Below are 17500 nucleotides of genomic sequence, written 5' to 3'. Positions count from 1 at the left end.
TACACAGACAGACAGACAGACAGACAGACAGGTACACAGACAGACAGACAGACAGACAGACAGACAGACAGACAGACAGGTAGACAGACAGACAGTATAATAGACAGAGTAGTTGTCAGTTCAGGTGTTTTCTTGGTATTGAGCTGCAGGTTGTTGGAGGAGGAGTAATAACAATAATAACAACAATAACAATAATAACAACAATAACAATAATAACAGTACCTGCAGCAGCTCTGACCCTCCTGGCTCTGGTCACAGGCTCCTCCCCCTCAGTGTACGGAGTGGGCGGAGCTCCAGGCGGCGCTGTCGGCTCTCCAGGATCCAAACGCAGCGGCTCCGGTACTGGGAACACTCTGAAGGTAACAAGTACTGACTGGAGTACTATCACCACCAGGGGTATCAGGGGTATCAGGAGTATCAAGAGTATCAGGGGTATCAGGAGTATCAGGAGTATCAGGGGTATCAGGAGTATCAGGAGTATCAGGAGTATCAGGGGTATCAGGAGTATCAGGAGTATCAGGGGTATCAGGGGTATCAGGAGTATCAAGAGTATCAGGAGTATCAGGGGTATCAGGAGTATCAAGAGTATCAGGAGTATCAGGGGTATCAGGGGTATCAGGAGTATCAAGAGTATCAGGAGTATCAGGAGTATCAGGAGTATCAAGAGTATCAGGAGTATCAAGAGTATCAGGAGTATCAGGGGTATCAGGAGTATCAGGAGTATCAGGAGTATCAAGAGTATCAGGGGTATCAGGGGTATCAGGAGTATCAGGAGTATCAGGAGTATCAGGAGTATCAGGAGTATCAAGAGTATCAGGAGTATCAAGAGTATCAGGAGTAGTATCAGTAGTATCAGTAGTAGTATCAGTAGTATCAGTAGTAGTATCAGTAGTATCAGTAGTATCAGTAGTAGTATCAGTAGTATCAGTAGTATCAGTAGTAGTATCAGTAGTATCAGTAGTATCAGTAGTATCAGTAGTAGTATCAGTAGTATCAGTAGTATCGGTAGTAGTATCAGTAGTAGTATCAGTAGTATCAGTAGTATCAGTAGCAGTATCAGTAGTAGTATCAGTAGTATCAGTAGTAGTATCAGTAGTAGTATCAGTAGTATCAGTAGTATCAGTAGTAGTATCAGTAGTAGTATCAGTAGTATCAGTAGTATCAGTAGCAGTATCAGTAGTAGTATCAGTAGTATCAGTAGTAGTATCAGTAGTATCAGTAGTATCAGTAGTAGTATCAGTAGTATCAGTAGTATCAGTAGCAGTATCAGTAGTAGTATCAGTAGTATCAGTAGTAGTATCAGTAGTATCAGTAGTAGTATCAGTAGTAGTATCAGTAGTAGTATCAGTAGTACTCTTGTCTCTGCAGCGCTGGTTGACCAGTCCGGTTCGGAGGCTGAGTCAAGGTAAAGCTGATGGACAGAAGAAACCTCCAGTCCGAACCAGGAGGCGGGACAACCGGCCTGAACTGACCACACCCCTCACTACCAACACACAGACGGTACACACACACACACACACACACACACACACACACACACACACACACACACACACACACAGAATACATGGTATCACCTATAGATGAGACAGGCAGCTGCTCAGTTCACTTCAGTCAGTCAGTAATCTGAGATCCCAGCAAAGACTTTAGTTTAGTAAGAGGTCACATGTTCTAACATCATGCCTGGCTGCTGCTGGTAGCAGTTGCACCTTAGATTGGAAAGAATGAAAAACAAACCCCAAAATTAGCAGAGTAGGGTCCAGCTGCAGGGTGGAGAAGCCCCCCATCCCTGACCCGCCTCGCCCGGCCGGGGGCTTCTCCACCCTGCAGCTGGGTGTAGCTGGGTGTAGCTGGGTTTAGCTGGGTTTAGCTGGGTGTAGCTGGGTGTAGCTGGGTTTAGCTGGGTGTAGCTGGGTGCAGCTGGGTGTAGCTGGGTGTAGCTGGGTTTAGCTGGGTGTAGCTGGGTGTAGCTGGGTGTAGCTGGGTTTAGCTGGGTGTAGCTGGGTTTAGCTGGGTGTAGCTGGGTGTAGCTGGGTTTAGCTGGGTGTAGCTGGGTGTAGCTGGGTTTAGCTGGGTGTAGCTGGGTGTAGCTGGGTTTAGCTGGGTTTAGCTGGGTTTAGCTGGGTGTAGCTGGGTTTAGCTGGGTGTAGCTGGGTGTAGCTGGGTTTAGCTGGGTGCAGCTGGGTGCAGTTGGGTTTAGCTGGGTTTAGCTGGGTGTAGCTGGGTGTAGCTGGGTGCAGCTGGGTGCAGCTGGGTTTAGCTGGGTTTAGCTGGGTGTAGCTGGGTTTAGCTGGGTGTAGCTGGGTGTAGCTGGGTGTAGCTGGGTTTAGCTGGGTGCAGCTGGGTGCAGCTGGGTGCAGCTGGGTGTAGCTGGGTGTAGCTGGGTGCAGCTGGGTGCAGCTGGGTTTAGCTGGGTGCAGCTGGGTGCAGCTGGGTGCAGCTGGGTGTAGCTGGGTGCAGCTGGGTGCAGCTGGGTGTAGCTGGGTGCAGCTGGGTGTAGCTGGGTGCAGCTGGGTGCAGCTGGGTGCAGCTGGGTGTAGCTGGGTTTAGCTGGGTGCAGCTGGGTTTAGCTGGGTGCAGCTGGGTGCAGCTGGGTGCAGCTGGGTGCAGCTGGGTGCAGCTGGGTGGAGCTGGGTGCAGCTGGGTGCAGCTGGGTGCAGCTGGGTGCAGCTGGGTGTAGCTGGGTGTAGCTGGGTGCAGCTGGGTGCAGCTGGGTGCAGCTGGGTGGAGCTGGGTGGAGCTGGGTGCAGCTGGGTTTAGCTGGGTGCAGCTGGGTGTAGCTGGGTGTAGCTGGGTGCAGCTGGGTGCAGCTGGGTGCAGCTGGGTGCAGCTGGGTGCAGCTGGGTGTAGCTGGGTGGAGCTGGGTGTAGCTGGGTGTAGCTGGGTGTAGCTGGGTGGAGCTGGGTGTAGCTGGGTGTAGCTGGGTGCAGCTGGGTGGAGCTGGGTGTAGCTGGGTCAGCTGGGTGCTGGAGCAGAGATCCAGCTGACTCAGCTAGCTTCATATAAACCTCCTGGCTGACTCTGGACCTGTACAGTCTGTTGTCAGGATGTCAGCGGTACAGCCGGGCGTCTCGGGGCTTTGCTTCACACTGACTCTGGGTCAGATCTGCTCTGAACACAAAACTCAGCAGAGCTGTAACATCTGATCTGCTGCACATGCCCACATGACACGCATACAGCAGGAGAGGTGTGGACACTGGGCTCTTCAGTCAGATACACACAGTATGTACAGTGTGTCTGGCCATAGCATGGCCATGGTGTGTCTACAGGCCGGTCATCACTGGAGTTGAATAAGGGTCCGGCAGTCGGTCTCCAGGACTTTAAACAAGTTGTTCTAAATAATCTGTGTGATCAGAGTCTGACAAAGCAGCCAGGTACCACTGTTGTCTGTCTGTTGTTATCAGTGTGAAAATGAAGCCAAGTTGCTATAGCGACAGCCACAGGAGCTGCATGCGCATCCTCCACTGTTTGTAAACATGAAACTCATCTGTATCCAGAACATTATATAGATGCTCAGTCATCAGTCTGCTCCCAGCAGCCTGATCCATGACGGAGGAACATGGAGAACTGTGTGTTAGTGAATAAAGTGTAAATGTGTGTGAAGCAGCTGAGTCAGCTTGTTGTGGTGTGGCTGTAGATCCATTCAGTAACGTTCTCAGTAAAAGTGAATAGTGTGATAAGGAGGGGGCTTTAGGGTTGGTTAGGGTCAGGAGGGTGTGGGACAGCTCTCTTGCCTCACAGGCTTGCTTCGATTGTACAGACTGGTCTGTTTTTTTCAAGAGGCTACTGATGGTATTGATGAACCCGCTGAGGTGGGTTGTGACTATGTGTGTGTCTTTTTGCACTGACTGTGTAATTCCCACCAAGGAAATTAAAATATTTCCAAATAACAAACCATGGATCTCCAAAGGCTTAAAGGACCTTTTGAAGAATAAGAAAATCGCCTTCAGGGAAGGAAATACAATTAATACAGTGAGGAAAATGAAGAAATAAGTGAGGTCTGAAATTAAAAAGGACGAGCTAAGGTACAAGAGAAAGACTGAGGCAGAACTCGGTGGTAATAATCTAAGGTCTGCCTGGCAGGGGATGAAAACAATGACAGGGTCTCATGATATGAACCCCAGGGTGTCAGTCTTCATGGTTTTAATTCAGATGCACACCTTGCTGATGAGCTAAATGCTTTTTACCTAAGACTTGATAATAATGATTTCACTTCAGAAGTTAATCATATAAAGGAAAGGACCAGGACTTGTCTGTCGGTGGACATTGATCCTCAGTGTTCAGAGGCTCTTCCAGCAGGTTCATGTCCGGAGGAGCCCGGGCTCTGAGGCCAGGTGGTGAAGGTGTGCAGAGCAGCTGTGTACTATATTTCATTTTATTTTCATACAGTCTTAAACTAAGGTTTCCTAAGATCTGGAAACACTCTATAATAGTCCCAGTAGCTAAGGTCAGTACTCCAAAAGTTTGAAATGATTTCAGGCCTGTTGCTCTAACTTCACTGGTCATGAAATCCTTTGGGAAGTTAATGAAGAGTGTGATCTTACAGCAGCTAGGGGACAGCCTGACCCTTCTTAACCTTTAGTTTAAGCATCTTGAGACCCCTAATGCCCAGGCCAGACTGTTATTCATTGATTTTTCCTCTGCCTTTAACACTATTCAGAGAAACTTATGTCTCTTTTTAAACTTTATTGGCTTTATTGGAAACTTTATTGGCTGGATAGTAGACTTTTTAAGTAATAGATGGCAAGGTGTCAGGGTCAATGGTGCTTATTCTGATTGGCTGTGCTCGTCCACTGGCTCTCCTCAGGGTTGTAAATGGTAAACGGATTGCATTTATATCGCGCTTTTCTAGTCTACCGACCACTCAAAGCGCTTTACGATGCCTACATTCACCCATTCACACACTCGTTCATGTTGTCTCCTCCTCTCCACATTATGCACACTAACGACTGTCTGAGTTCTCATGAAATCAGGCTCATCGGTCAGTATGCTGACTCTGTTGCTGTTGGCCTTCTTCAGGACCATGGACCGGTGGAGGATGACTTTGTGTCACGGTGTGATCAGTCTTTCCTTCACATAAATGTTACAAAAACCAAAGATATGATCGTTGACCTTAGAAAGTCATCAGCCAGCCTCGCTTCCAATCAATCAGATGGATCAGGGATGAAATGATCGGTTCAGTCGTCTCAGCTGGTCCAGATTCAGTTTTTTAACTAACAGACAATTCTTCAATGTTCCGCCATATTTTCTTTCCGTGTAAGAAAGAAAATATGAAAATTATAAACAAATCATGACAAAATAAACTAGTAAAGAGCTGGTTAACGGTAACCTCTAAGTAATCACACTTTCATTCTTTCTTTCTTTCTTTCTTTCTTTCTTCTTCTGTATGTAGAGGAGGAAGGAGGAGGCGGGGCAGAGTGGAGGGGAGGAGGAGCCAGAGGAGGAGAGCCACACCCCCCTCCCCCCGCCCATGGAGATCATCAAAGACCCCAACAACCCTGAGGTAACGAGGGAGGAAAGGAGGGAGGAGGGAGGAAAGGAGGGAGGAAGGAAAGGAGGGAGGGAGTGATTTAACCCCGCCTTCTCTCTGTCTCTCTCTCTCTCTCTCTCCCTCTCTCTCTCTCTCTCTGTCTCTCTCTCTCTCTCTCTCTCTCTCTCTCTCTCTCTCTCTCTCTCTGTCCCTCTCTCTCTCTCTCAGTCTATAGATTCTGATCAAGGCTCTAATGAGTCGGACACCGAACAGAGAAACAAGGCGATGAGAGGACGCATGTAAGACACACACACACACACACACACACACACACACACACACACACACACACACACACACACACACTCCAACTTTCAAATTGTTAGTGTAAAAGAACAAATGTGAACTTTGGTGTGTGTGTGTGTGTGTGTGTGTGTGTGTGTGTGTGTGTGTGTGTGTGTGTGTGTGTGTGTGTGTGCAGGTTTGTGGTTAATGAGATGGTCCAGTCAGAGAAGGACTACGTTAAGGACCTGGGTGTGATCGTAGAGGTGAGACAGATTCCTCTGAATTACTGTTTCAGATTCAGTTCTTAAATGTTCAGTTTCAGCTGACTTGGAAAATAATTTCAACAAACTGACTTCAGATCTGCAGCCGTTCAGTCGGTCAGGTACAGACAAGCTAAGACTGTTAATTCACCTGTAAACTTCTGATTCAGATTCAGTTCTGTAAATCTGTGGATGTGGACCTGATCTGAACTCTCTCTCTCTCTCTCCCCTCTCTCTCCTCCTCTCTCTCTCTCCTCTTCCTCTCTCTCTCTTCTCCTCCTCTCTCTCCCTCCCCCTCTCCCTCTCTCTCTCTCTCTCTCTCTCTCTCTCTCTCTCCCCTCTCTCTCTCTCTCTCTCCTCTTTCTCTCTCTCTTCCTCTCTCACTCTCTCTCTCTCTCTCTCTCTCTCTCTCTCTCTCCCTCTTTCTCTCCTTCTCTCTCTCCTCTCTCTCCCCTCTCCCTCTCTCTCTCTTCTCTCTCTCTCTCTCTCTCTCTCTCTCTCTCAGGGCTTCATGTCCAGGCTGGAGGTCAGAGGAACTCCAGAAGAGATGAGAGGAAAAGACAAGATCGTCTTCGGCAACATCCAGCAGATCTACGACTGGCACCGCGAGTCAGTGCACACACACACACACACACACACACACACACACACACACACACACACACAGACACATACACACACACACACACACACACACACAGACACACACATACACACACACACACACACACACAGACACACCACACACACACACACACACACACACACACACACACACAGACACAGACACACACACACACACACACACACACACACACACACAGACACAGACACACACACACACACACACACACACACACACACACACAGACACAGACACACACACAGACACACACACACACACACACACACACAGACACACACATACACACACACACACATACACACACACACACAGACACACACACACACACACACACAGAGTCTGACTGAGTGTTGTCTTGTAGTTTCTTCCTGGTGGAGTTGGAGCGTTGTCTTCAGGACCATGACCTGCTGGCCGACCTGTTCATCAAACATGTGAGTACTACTGCAGTACTACTGCAGTACTACTGCAGTACTACTGCTATACACTGCGACAGTACTGCAGTACACTGCTATACACTGCTACAGTACTACAGTACACTGCTACAGTACTACAGTACACTGCTACAGTACTACAGTACACTGCTATACACTGCTACAGTACTGCAGTACACTGCTACAGTACTACAGTACATTGCTACAGTACTACAGTACACTGCTATACACTGCTACAGTACTGCTATACACTGCTACAGTACTGCAGTACACTGCTATACACTGCTATAGTACTGCTATACACTGCTACAGTACTGCAGTACACTGCTACAGTACTACAGTACACTGCTACAGTACTACAGTACACTGCTATACACTGCTACAGTACTACAGTACACTGCTATACACTGCTACAGTACTGCAGTACACTGCTAGAGACAGACAGGTGAGAGACAGACAGACAGGTGGAGAGACAGACAGGTGAGAGACAGACAGACAGGTGAGAGACAGACAGGTGAGAGACAGACAGACAGACAGACAGACAGACAGGTGAGAGACAGACAGACAGCTACCAGACAGCTACAGTACTACAGTACACTGCTACAGTACTACAGTACAATTCTATACACTGCTACAGTACTACAGTACAATTCTATACACTGCTGCAGTACTGCGGTACACTGCTACAGTACTACAGTACACTGCTACAGTACTACAGTACACTGCTAAGGTACTACAGTACAATTCTATACACTGCTACAGTACTACAGTACAATTCTATACACTGCTACAGTACTACAGTACACTGCTAAGGTACTACAGTACAATTCTATACACTGCTACAGTACTACAGTACAATTCTATACACTGCTACAGTACTACAGTACACTGCTACAGTACTACAGTACAATTCTATACACTGCTACAGTACTACAGTACAATTCTATACACTGCTACAGTACTACAGTACAATTCTATACACTGCTACAGTACTACAGTACACTGCTACAATACTACAGTACAATTCTATACACTGCTACAGTACTACAGTACACTGCTACAGTACTACAGTACAATTCTATACACTGCTACAGTACTACAGTACAATTCTATACACTGCTACAGTACTACAGTACAATTCTATACACTCCTACAGTACCACAGTACACTGCTACAGTACTACAGTACAATTCTATACACTGCTACAGTACTACAGTACAATTCTATACACTGCTACAGTACTACAGTACAATTCTATACACTGCTACAGTACTACAGTACACTGCTACAGTACTACAGTACAATTCTATACACTGCTACAGTACTACAGTACAATTCTATACACTGCTACAGTACTACAGTACACTGCTACAGTACTACAGTACACTGCTACAGTACTACAGTACACTGCTAAGGTACTACAGTACAATTCTATACACTGCTACAGTACTACAGTACAATTCTATACACTGCTACAGTACTACAGTACACTGCTACAGTACTACAGTACAATTCTATACACTGCTACAGTACTACAGTACAATTCTATACACTGCTACAGTACTACAGTACACTGCTAAGGTACTACAGTAAATACACACTAATGCACAACTAGCTGGCTGGCTTCCTGTCACCATGGTAACAACTTCAGGACCAGCTGCACACTGAGAAAACCATGACAGTACTAATCAATCAATCAATCAATCACTGATTGACGGGTGTGTGTGTGTGTGTGTGTGTGTGTGTGTGTGTGTGTGTGTTGCAGGAGCGTCGTCTGCACATGTATGTGGTTTACTGTCAGAACAAGCCGAGGTCAGAGTTCATCGTCATCGAGTACGAGACATTCTTCGAGGTGAGAAGCACTTCCTGTTACATCACTTCCTGTTCAGGGGGGCGGGCTCAGTTCATGATCTCACACACACACACACACACAGCCAATAAACAATAAACTTCAACTAACTCTCTCTGTCCTCTCTCCTCTCTCTCTCTCTCTCTTGCCTGTCTCTCTCTCTCTCCTGTCTCTCTCTCCCGCCTGTCTCTCTCTCCCGCCTGTCTCTTGCTCTCTCCTGTCTCTCTCCCTCTCCTGTCTCTCTCTCCCGCCTGTCTCTCGCTCTCTCCTGTCTCTCTCTCTCTCCTGTCTCTCTCTCCCGCCTGTCTCTCTCTCCCGCCTGTCTCTCTCTCTCTCCTGTCTCTCTCTCTCTTGACTGTCTGTCTCTCCCGCCTCTCTCTCTCTCCTGCATGTCTCTCTCTCTCTCCTGTCTCTCTCTCCCGCCTCTCATTCTCTCCTGCCTGTCTCTCTCTCTCTCTCCTGTCTCTCTCTCTTGACTGTCTGTCTCTCCCGCCTCTCTCTCTCCTGCCTGTCTCTCTCTCTCTCCTGTCTCTCTCTCCCGCCTGTCTCTCTCTCCCGCCTCTCATTCTCTCCTGCCTGTCTCTCTCTCCCGCCTGTCTCTCTCTCCCGCCTCTCATTCTCTCCTGCCTGTCTCTCTCTCCCGCCTGTCTCTCTCTCCCACCTCTCATTCTCTCCTGCCTGTCTCTCTCTCCCGCCTGTCTCTCTCTCCCGCCTGTCTCTCTCTCCCACCTCTCATTCTCTCCTGCCTGTCTCTCTCTCTCTCCTGTCTCTCTCTCCCGCCTGTCTCTCTCTCCCGCCTCTCATTCTCTCCTACCTGTCTCTCTCTCCCGCCTGTCTCTCTCTCCCGCCTGTCTCTCTCCCTCTCCTGTCTCTCTCTCCCGCCTGTCTCTCGCTCTCTCCTGTCTCTCTCTCTCTCCTGTCTCTCTCTCCCGCCTGTCTCTTGCTCTCTCCTGTCTCTCTCCCTCTCCTGTCTCTCTCTCCCGCCTGTCTCTCTCCCTCTCCTGTCTCTCTCTCCCGCCTGTCTCTCGCTCTCTCCTGTCTCTCTCTCTCTCCCGCCTCTCATTCTCTCCTGCCTGTCTCTCGCTCTCTCCTGTCTCTTGCTCTCTCCTGTCTCTCTCTCCCGCCTGTCTCTCTCCCCCGCCTGTCTCTTGCTCTCTCCTGTCTCTCTCCCTCTCCTGTCTCTCTCTCCCGCCTGTCTCTTGCTCTCTCCTGTCTCTCTCCCTCTCCTGTCTCTCTCTCCCGCCTGTCTCTCGCTCTCTCCTGTCTCTCTCTCTCTCCTGTCTCTCTCTCCCGCCTGTCTCTCTCTCTCTCCTGTCTCTCTCTCCCACCTGTCTTTCTCTCCCGCCTCTCATTCTCTCCTGCCTGTCTCTCGCTCTCTCCTGTCTCTCTCTCCCGCCTGTCTCTCTCTCCCGCCTGTCTCTCGCTCTCTCCTGTCTCTCTCTCTCCCGCCTGTCTCTTGCTCTCTCCTGTCTCTCTCCCTCTCCTGTCTCTCTCTCCCGCCTGTCTCTCGCTCTCTCCTGTCTCTCTCTCTCTCCTGTCTCTCTCTCCCACCTGTCTCTCTCTCCCGTCTCTCATTCTCTCCTGCCTGTCTCTCGCTCTCTCCTGTCTCTCTCTCCCGCCTGTCTCTTGCTCTCTCCTGTCTCTCTCCCTCTCCTGTCTCTCTCTCCCGCCTGTCTCTCGCTCTCTCCTGTCTCTCTCTCCCGCCTGTCTCTCGCTCTCTCCTGTCTCTCTCTCCCGCCTGTCTCTTGCTCTCTCCTGTCTCTCTCCCTCTCCTGTCTCTCTCTCCCGCCTGTCTCTCGCTCTCTCCTGTCTCTCTCTCCCGCCTGTCTCTCGCTCTCTCCTGTCTCTCTCTCCCGCTTGTCTCTTGCTCTCTCCTGTCTCTCTCTCTCTCCTGTCTCTCTCTCTCTCCTGTCTCTCTCTCCCACCTGTCTTTCTCTCCCGCCTCTCATTCTCTCCTGCCTGTCTCTCTCTCCCGCCTGTCTCTCTCTCCTCCCTGTCTCTCTCTCCAGGAGATCCAACATGAGATCAGTTGCAGGATGTCGATCAGTGATTATCTGATCAAACCGATCCAGAGAATCACCAAGTACCAGCTGCTGCTCAAGGTGTGTGTGTGTGTGTGTGTGTGTGTGTGTGTGTGTGTGTGTGTGAGCATTTTACCCATTCATTCACATTTTCTCCTAAAAACTGTCTGTCTGCCTGTCTGTCTCTCAGGATTTTCTGAAGTACACGTCTAAAGCCGGACTGGACTGTGAGGAGATTGAGGTGACCCCCCCCCCCCCCCCCCCTTCACTGCCCTGACTCCACCCCTTATTAATTAAGCCCCTCCCCCTATGTATTGACTAATGTAGTGTAATATGTTATTATGAAGAATAAAAGTTTTAGCATTAGAATGACAGGACCAAACTGACTCTGTGACTCTGACAGAAATATTTTCCAATGTAATCTAGAATTAAAATAGTAACTAATAACTTGTAATGGTGCAGCAGGCTCAGTCTGTCTGGTGTAAACACAGAGCTGCTGTTGTCATGGTGATGATGATGATGATGAGGATGAGGATGAGGATGATGATGAATGATTTAAGTGGGATGGTGAATCACCACCCTGCAGACCATGCAACACACACACACTTCTGTAATATTTAACAGCTCTGCGTGTTTGTTTGTGTGTGGTTTGGTGTGTGTGTGTGTGTGTGCGTGTGTGTGTGTGTGTGTGTGTGTGTGTGTGTGTGTGTGTGTGTGTGTGTGTGTGTGTGTGTGTGTGTGTGTGTCTCCAGAAAGCGGTAGAGTTGATGTCATTGGTTCCAAAGCGCTGCAACGACATGATGAACCTGGGCCGCCTGCAGGGATACGAGGTACGAGCTGTGTGTGTGTGTGTGTGTGTGTGTGTGTGTGTGTGTGTGTGTGTGTGTGTGTGGGGAGAAGTTACTTCCTAATGTAATCCATTGCTGATCCTCCTCCTCAGCAGCAGAGCTTCAGCTGGTTAGTAATGGTGGTTTGGAATCGGCGGAGAGATTTTACGCCAAGCGAACACATTCTGATAACCGGCCCGAGCTCTTCTGTCCCGGCCGGGCACGTTGCCTTGTGTTGGGTTGGGTTGCGTTGCGTTGTGTTTGGTTGCCTTGCGTTGGGTTGCGTTGGGTTGCGTTGCGTTGCGTTGCGTTGCCTTGCGTTGCGTTTGGTTGGGTTGCGTTGCGTTGCGTTGCGTTGCGTTGCGTTGCGTTGCGTTGCGTTGCGTTGCGTTGCGTTGCGTTGCGTTGCGTTGTGTTTGGTTGGGTTGTGTTGCGTTGCCTAGCCTTGCGTTGCCTTGCGTTGCCTTGCGTTGCCTTGTGTTGCGTTGCCTTGCGTTGCGTTGCGTTGCCTTGCGTTGCGTTGCCTTGCGTTGCGTTGTGTTTGGTTGGGTTGTGTTGCGTTGCCTTGCGTTGCCTTGCGTTGCGTTGCGTTGCGTTGCGTTGCGTTGCGTTGTGTTTGGTTGGGTTGTGTTGCGTTGCCTTGCCTTGCCTTGCGTTGCCTTGCGTTGCCTTGCGTTGCCTTGTGTTGCGTTGCCTTGCGTTGCGTTGCCTTGCGTTGCGTTGCGGCGGGCCTCTCTGTGAGCTTCAGCCTGTCTGACGTTTCCTCTTCACAGCATCAGATCTCACAGCTCAGCTTGTGTCTGGACGGTCGGTTCAGATACATGATCTGCTGACGGATCAGAGCCGCGACTCTGGAGATACGCATGACTTCTACTTTTGTTCCATATTTTAACCATAAAAATGTACATACATGCCAAGATTTTGCTTCCTGTAGAGGAAACATGAACTAATGTCAGTTAAATAAATGTTGAGATGAGGTTCTACGGAGCCACTGAGAATCCTACGCCTACACTCTGAAGAAAAAGTGACATAAGTCCTCCTGTATGGTACGTTAACGTTCCTCACGGTACAACTTCAGTTGTTTATGGAGCAATAAGCAAAACTAGATAACTGTGTTCACCTACCCAGAGGTAAAATGTAGATACGTGCCTCCATGCAGAACCAGAACTGACCCGGTGCAGCGGCTTAAACTGCCGAGCTGCAGCTGGAGTTCAGGCGTTACAGAGATCTGAGCCGCTGACTTGCCGAAAGGAGGCGTGGCCTGACGGAGCCACACTGGAACACTGAGAGCTCCGGTTCACTGTCTGTGGAGGTTTCATGGCTCTGAGCTCGGCTCATATTCCTGTCAGCAGTGGATGAGGCTGAAAGAGACCGGTCCGCTAACGGGGAGGAGAGTCCGCATACTTTTGGACATGTAGTGTACATCAGTGTAAGGACTGTTGAGTCGGTGTTGGTGCCTGTATGAGTCCATCTGTCTGTCTGTCCACCTGCCTGTCTCTCTCTCTACTTGTCTCTCCACCTGTCTGTCTGCCTGTCTGTCTCTCAAGAGAAGCTCCTGCAGCAGGAGACCTTCTGTGTGTGGGAGCAGGACGGAGGAGTTTTGTCTGTCTACCTGTCTAACAGCCTGTCTGTCTCTCCGCCTGTCTCTCTGCCTGTCTGTGTCTCCGCCTGTCTGTCTGCCTGTCTGTCTCTCAGGGGAAGCTGACGTCTCAGGGGAAGCTCCTGCAGCAGGAGACCTTCTGTGTGTGGGAGCAGGACGGAGGAGTTTTGTCTCGCAGTAAAGAGCGGAGAGTCTTCCTGTTCGAACAGATCGTCATCTTCAGTGAACTGCTGCGCAAAGGATCCTCCAACCCAGGATACCAGTTCAAGAACAGCATCAAGGTAGGCTGGGTACACTGGGTACACTGGGTACACTGGGTGCACTGGGTACACTGGGTACACTGGGTACACTGGGTACACTGGTTACACTGGTTGCACTGGGTACACTGGGTACACTGGGTACACTGGGTACACTGGTTGCACTGGGTACACTGGGTACACTGGGTACACTGGTTGTACTGGTTACACTAGTTACATTGGTTACACTGGGTACACTGGTTACATTTGTTACCCTGGTTACCCTGGTTACACTGGTTACACTGGTTACAGTGATTACACTGGTTATACTGGTTACACTGGTTACACTGGTTACAGTGATTACACTGGTTATACTGGTTACACTGGTTACACTGGTTACAGTGATTACACTAGTGACACTGGTTACACTGGTTATACTGGTTACACTGGTTACACTGGTTACACTGGTTACAGTGATTACACTAGTGACACTGGTTACACTGGTTACACTGGTTACAGTGATTACACTAGTGACACTGGTTACACTGGTTATACTGGTTACACTGGTTACAGTGGTTACACTGGTTATTATGCTGGTTACCCTGGTTACACTGGTTTTTGAAGATACAAGATACTTTATTGCCACACAACCAGATCGGTGGTATTATATACAGTGTGTTAGCTCTGAATGAAACATATCTACATTTACCCCCCTTCCCAACAATAAATACATAAATACACACAAAAAAAACCCAAAAACAGTACGATCCATCAGGGGTCTAGTTAAGGGGAGGGGGGCTCAGAGTTCGGACGGCTGTGGGGAAAAAACTGTCCTTGAAGCGGGTGTTTTTTTAGTGTAGAGACCTGAAGCGTCAACCTGAGGGCCTGGGCTGAGACAGGTGGTGAGCTGGGCGGGACGGGCTGAGACAGGTGGTGAGCTGGGCGGGACGGGCTCAGACAGGTGGTGAGCTGGGCGGGACGGGCTGAGACAGGTGGTGAGCTGGGCGGGACGGGCTGAGACAGGTGGTGAGCTGGGCGGGACGGGCTGAGACAGGTGGTGAGCTGGGCGGGACGGGCTGAGACAGGTGGTGAGCTGGGCGGGACGGGCTCAGACAGGTGGTGAGCTGGGCGGGACGGGCTGAGACAGGTGGTGAGCTGGGCGGGACGGGCTGAGACAGGTGGTGAGCTGGGCGGGACGGGCTGAGACAGGTGGTGAGCTGGGCGGGACGGGCGGAGACAGGTGGTGAGCTGGGCGGGACGGGCTGAGACAGGTGGTGAGCTGGGCGGGACGGGCTGAGACAGGTGGTGAGCTGGGCGGGACGGGCTGAGACAGGTGGTGAGCTGGGCGGGACGGGCGGAGACAGGTGGTGAGCTGGGCGGGACGGGCTGAGACAGGTGGTGAGCTGGGCGGGACGGGCTGAGACAGGTGGTGAGCTGGGCGGGACGGGCTGAGACAGGTGGTGAGCTGGGCGGGACGGGCTGAGACAGGTGGTGAGCTGGGCGGGACGGGCTCAGACAGGTGGTGAGCTGGGCGGGACGGGCTGAGACAGGTGGTGAGCTGGGCGGGACGGGCTGAGACAGGTGGTGAGCTGGGCGGGACGGGCTGAGACAGGTGGTGAGCTGGGCGGGACGGGCTGAGACAGGTGGTGAGCTGGGCGGGACGGGCTCAGACAGGTGGTGAGCTGGGCGGGACGGGCTGAGACAGGTGGTGAGCTGGGCGGGACGGGCTGAGACAGGTGGTGAGCTGGGCGGGACGGGCTGAGACAGGTGGTGAGCTGGGCGGGACGGGCGGAGACAGGTGGTGAGCTGGGCGGGACGGGCTGAGACAGGTGGTGAGCTGGGCGGGACGGGCTGAGACAGGTGGTGAGCTGGGCGGGACGGGCTGAGACAGGTGGTGAGCTGGGCGGGACGGGCGGAGACAGGTGGTGAGCTGGGCGGGACGGGCTGAGACAGGTGGTGAGCTGGGCGGGACGGGCTGAGACAGGTGGTGAGCTGGGCGGGACGGGCTGAGACAGGTGGTGAGCTGGGCGGGACGGGCTGAGACAGGTGGTGAGCTGGGCGGGACGGGCGGAGACAGGTGGTGAGCTGGGCGGGGGGTTAGGGGGAGTCCAGAGAGGGAAGGTCACGTCCTGTGATTTTGGAAGCCTTCTTGACTATCTGCTGAGGTTTGTGTTTGGAGTAGCTGTCTGTGGTTGCGCACCAGACTGTGATGGATGAAGTGAGTGTGCTCTGAAAGATGGCGGTGTAGAATCGGACCAGCAGGCGTTCCTCAGTTGCCTCAGGAAGTACAGTCGCTGCTGGGCCTTCTTCATGATGGTGGTGGAGTTGATGTCCCATTTTAGATTATGGCTGATGTGGGTGCCGAGGAATTTGAAGGAGTCGGTCAGAGTTATGGGTTGGTCTGAGGTTGTTATTGGCTGTTTGGGTCTCTTTTTTGTGGTCCTGAAGTCGATGGCTATTTCCATGGTTTTGGAGGTGTTGAGCAGGAGGTTCTTGTTGGAGCACCACCTCACTGCCCTGTCCACCTCTAGCCGGTATGGGGACTCGTTGTTGTCTGAGATGAGGCCAGCGATGGTGGTGTCGTCAGCGTGCTTGAAGACCTTACCTGAGCTGTCCAGGGAGGTGAATTGATTGGTGTAGAGAGAGAAGAGCAAGGGGGAAAGGTCGCAGCCCTGAGTGTGAGGGTCAGGGAGCGAGATGTACGGCTGTTCACCTTGACTGTTTGGGTTCTGTTGTTTAGAAAGTCCAGGATCCAGTAGTTTATGGCTAACCTGACTTGCCGGATGGTTTGTTACACAGAACCATCTGGGAAGTCGTCCTTGGAAACCATTTGGAAAAGGGCAGCACTTTCAAAAAATACTTGGCGGGTGATTGGATGAACCATCTGTACTTCAACCAATCAGATCAACGAATCATATAACCAAACTCTTGCTGAAGCCGGTCGGGAGAAGAGTGAAAACATCTTTTCCATCCAGAAAAGCCTTCAGTGCCGTTCTTTGCTCTTCTTTCAATGAAGAAACACTCTGCAGTTCATTAATAACTGATGTCACAGCAGCATGTCAGCAGCCTCTTTAGGAGCCGCCATTGTTGTGAACGAACAGTCGCTTCTCGCTGTCGTCACACCTAAGCCCCGCCCCCAGCTGCCCTCATTGGATGCCGATTGGTCCGACCCGCTGCGGTTCGGCCACAAACACAGAACTTGAAGCCTGGCAAGATGGATTCTCGCGTGATCGTGATCTCGCGAATCCAGCTGCCTCGCAAGGTAAGTTTATGGCCGGGTTGATGTTCATGTCCTGTAGCTTGGAGAATAGTTTATTGGGGGTGATGATATTAAATGCAGAGCACCACAGGAGAGAGATGATCAGGTCCTGCTGCTTTCCTTTTGTTGCTTCTAGCTCTCACCTTGTCTTCCTGGATGGTGAAAGGAGGAGGGAGAGGGGGAGGCTGAGGTGGGGAGCAGGGAGATGAGCCATGTTTATCAAACCTCCCATCACATGGAACTCCCTGAGTTTGTCTGGGAGGTCGGGGTCAGCATCCGCAGCTGGGGGGGCACGCTTTTTAGAGTTGGTCATCTCCTGGAGATTTTTCCAGACTGCTCTGGGATCATTGGCAATGAATTGTTCTTCCAGGTTTTTGAAGTGATTTGTTTTGGCCTTCCTGATTACAGATCACAGTTCATATTTTGTGGATGTATATTCCTCCTTGTCACCACTGAGATAGGCTGCTAGTTCCTTAGTGAACCTGGTTACACTGGTTACACTGGTTATTATGCTGGTTAGACTGGTATGTTTGTATATTTGAATGTGAAACAGTGTCTGACCTACATGTATGTACTGTATGTCTGTGTGTGTGTGTGTGTGTGTGTGTGCAGGTGA

General features: G+C 50.7%; 1 protein-coding gene across 1 annotated transcript in view; it reads left to right on the top strand.

Moving 5' to 3' along the window:
• The window catches only part of LOC139640518 (kalirin-like), a gene marked incomplete at its 5' end in the record, with an annotated part of 34661 nt that overhangs the window by 15047 nt on the left and 2114 nt on the right, over window positions 1–17500 (top strand). The window contains 13 exons of the mRNA XM_071514688.1: window positions 259–359; window positions 1369–1500; window positions 5393–5503; window positions 5699–5769; window positions 5952–6018; window positions 6521–6624; window positions 7023–7092; window positions 8858–8944; window positions 10951–11043; window positions 11153–11203; window positions 11715–11792; window positions 13485–13670; window positions 17497–17500. The exon at window positions 17497–17500 is cut by the window's right edge and continues 168 nt beyond it. Coding sequence (XP_071370789.1) covers window positions 259–359; window positions 1369–1500; window positions 5393–5503; window positions 5699–5769; window positions 5952–6018; window positions 6521–6624; window positions 7023–7092; window positions 8858–8944; window positions 10951–11043; window positions 11153–11203; window positions 11715–11792; window positions 13485–13670; window positions 17497–17500 — 1155 coding nt within the window. The remainder of the gene's footprint in view (window positions 1–258; window positions 360–1368; window positions 1501–5392; window positions 5504–5698; window positions 5770–5951; window positions 6019–6520; window positions 6625–7022; window positions 7093–8857; window positions 8945–10950; window positions 11044–11152; window positions 11204–11714; window positions 11793–13484; window positions 13671–17496) is intronic.

Source organism: Centroberyx affinis, unplaced genomic scaffold (assembly GCF_046629955.1).
Source record: "Centroberyx affinis isolate AG114_WGS23_722 - 3 ecotype Tasmania unplaced genomic scaffold, CSIRO-AGI_Caff_v1 ptg009627l_1, whole genome shotgun sequence".
Classification (NCBI taxonomy): Eukaryota; Metazoa; Chordata; class Actinopteri; order Beryciformes; family Berycidae; genus Centroberyx; species Centroberyx affinis.
The sequence above is the reverse complement of the archived record's forward strand: the minus strand, read 5'-3'. Positions and strand labels throughout refer to the sequence as shown.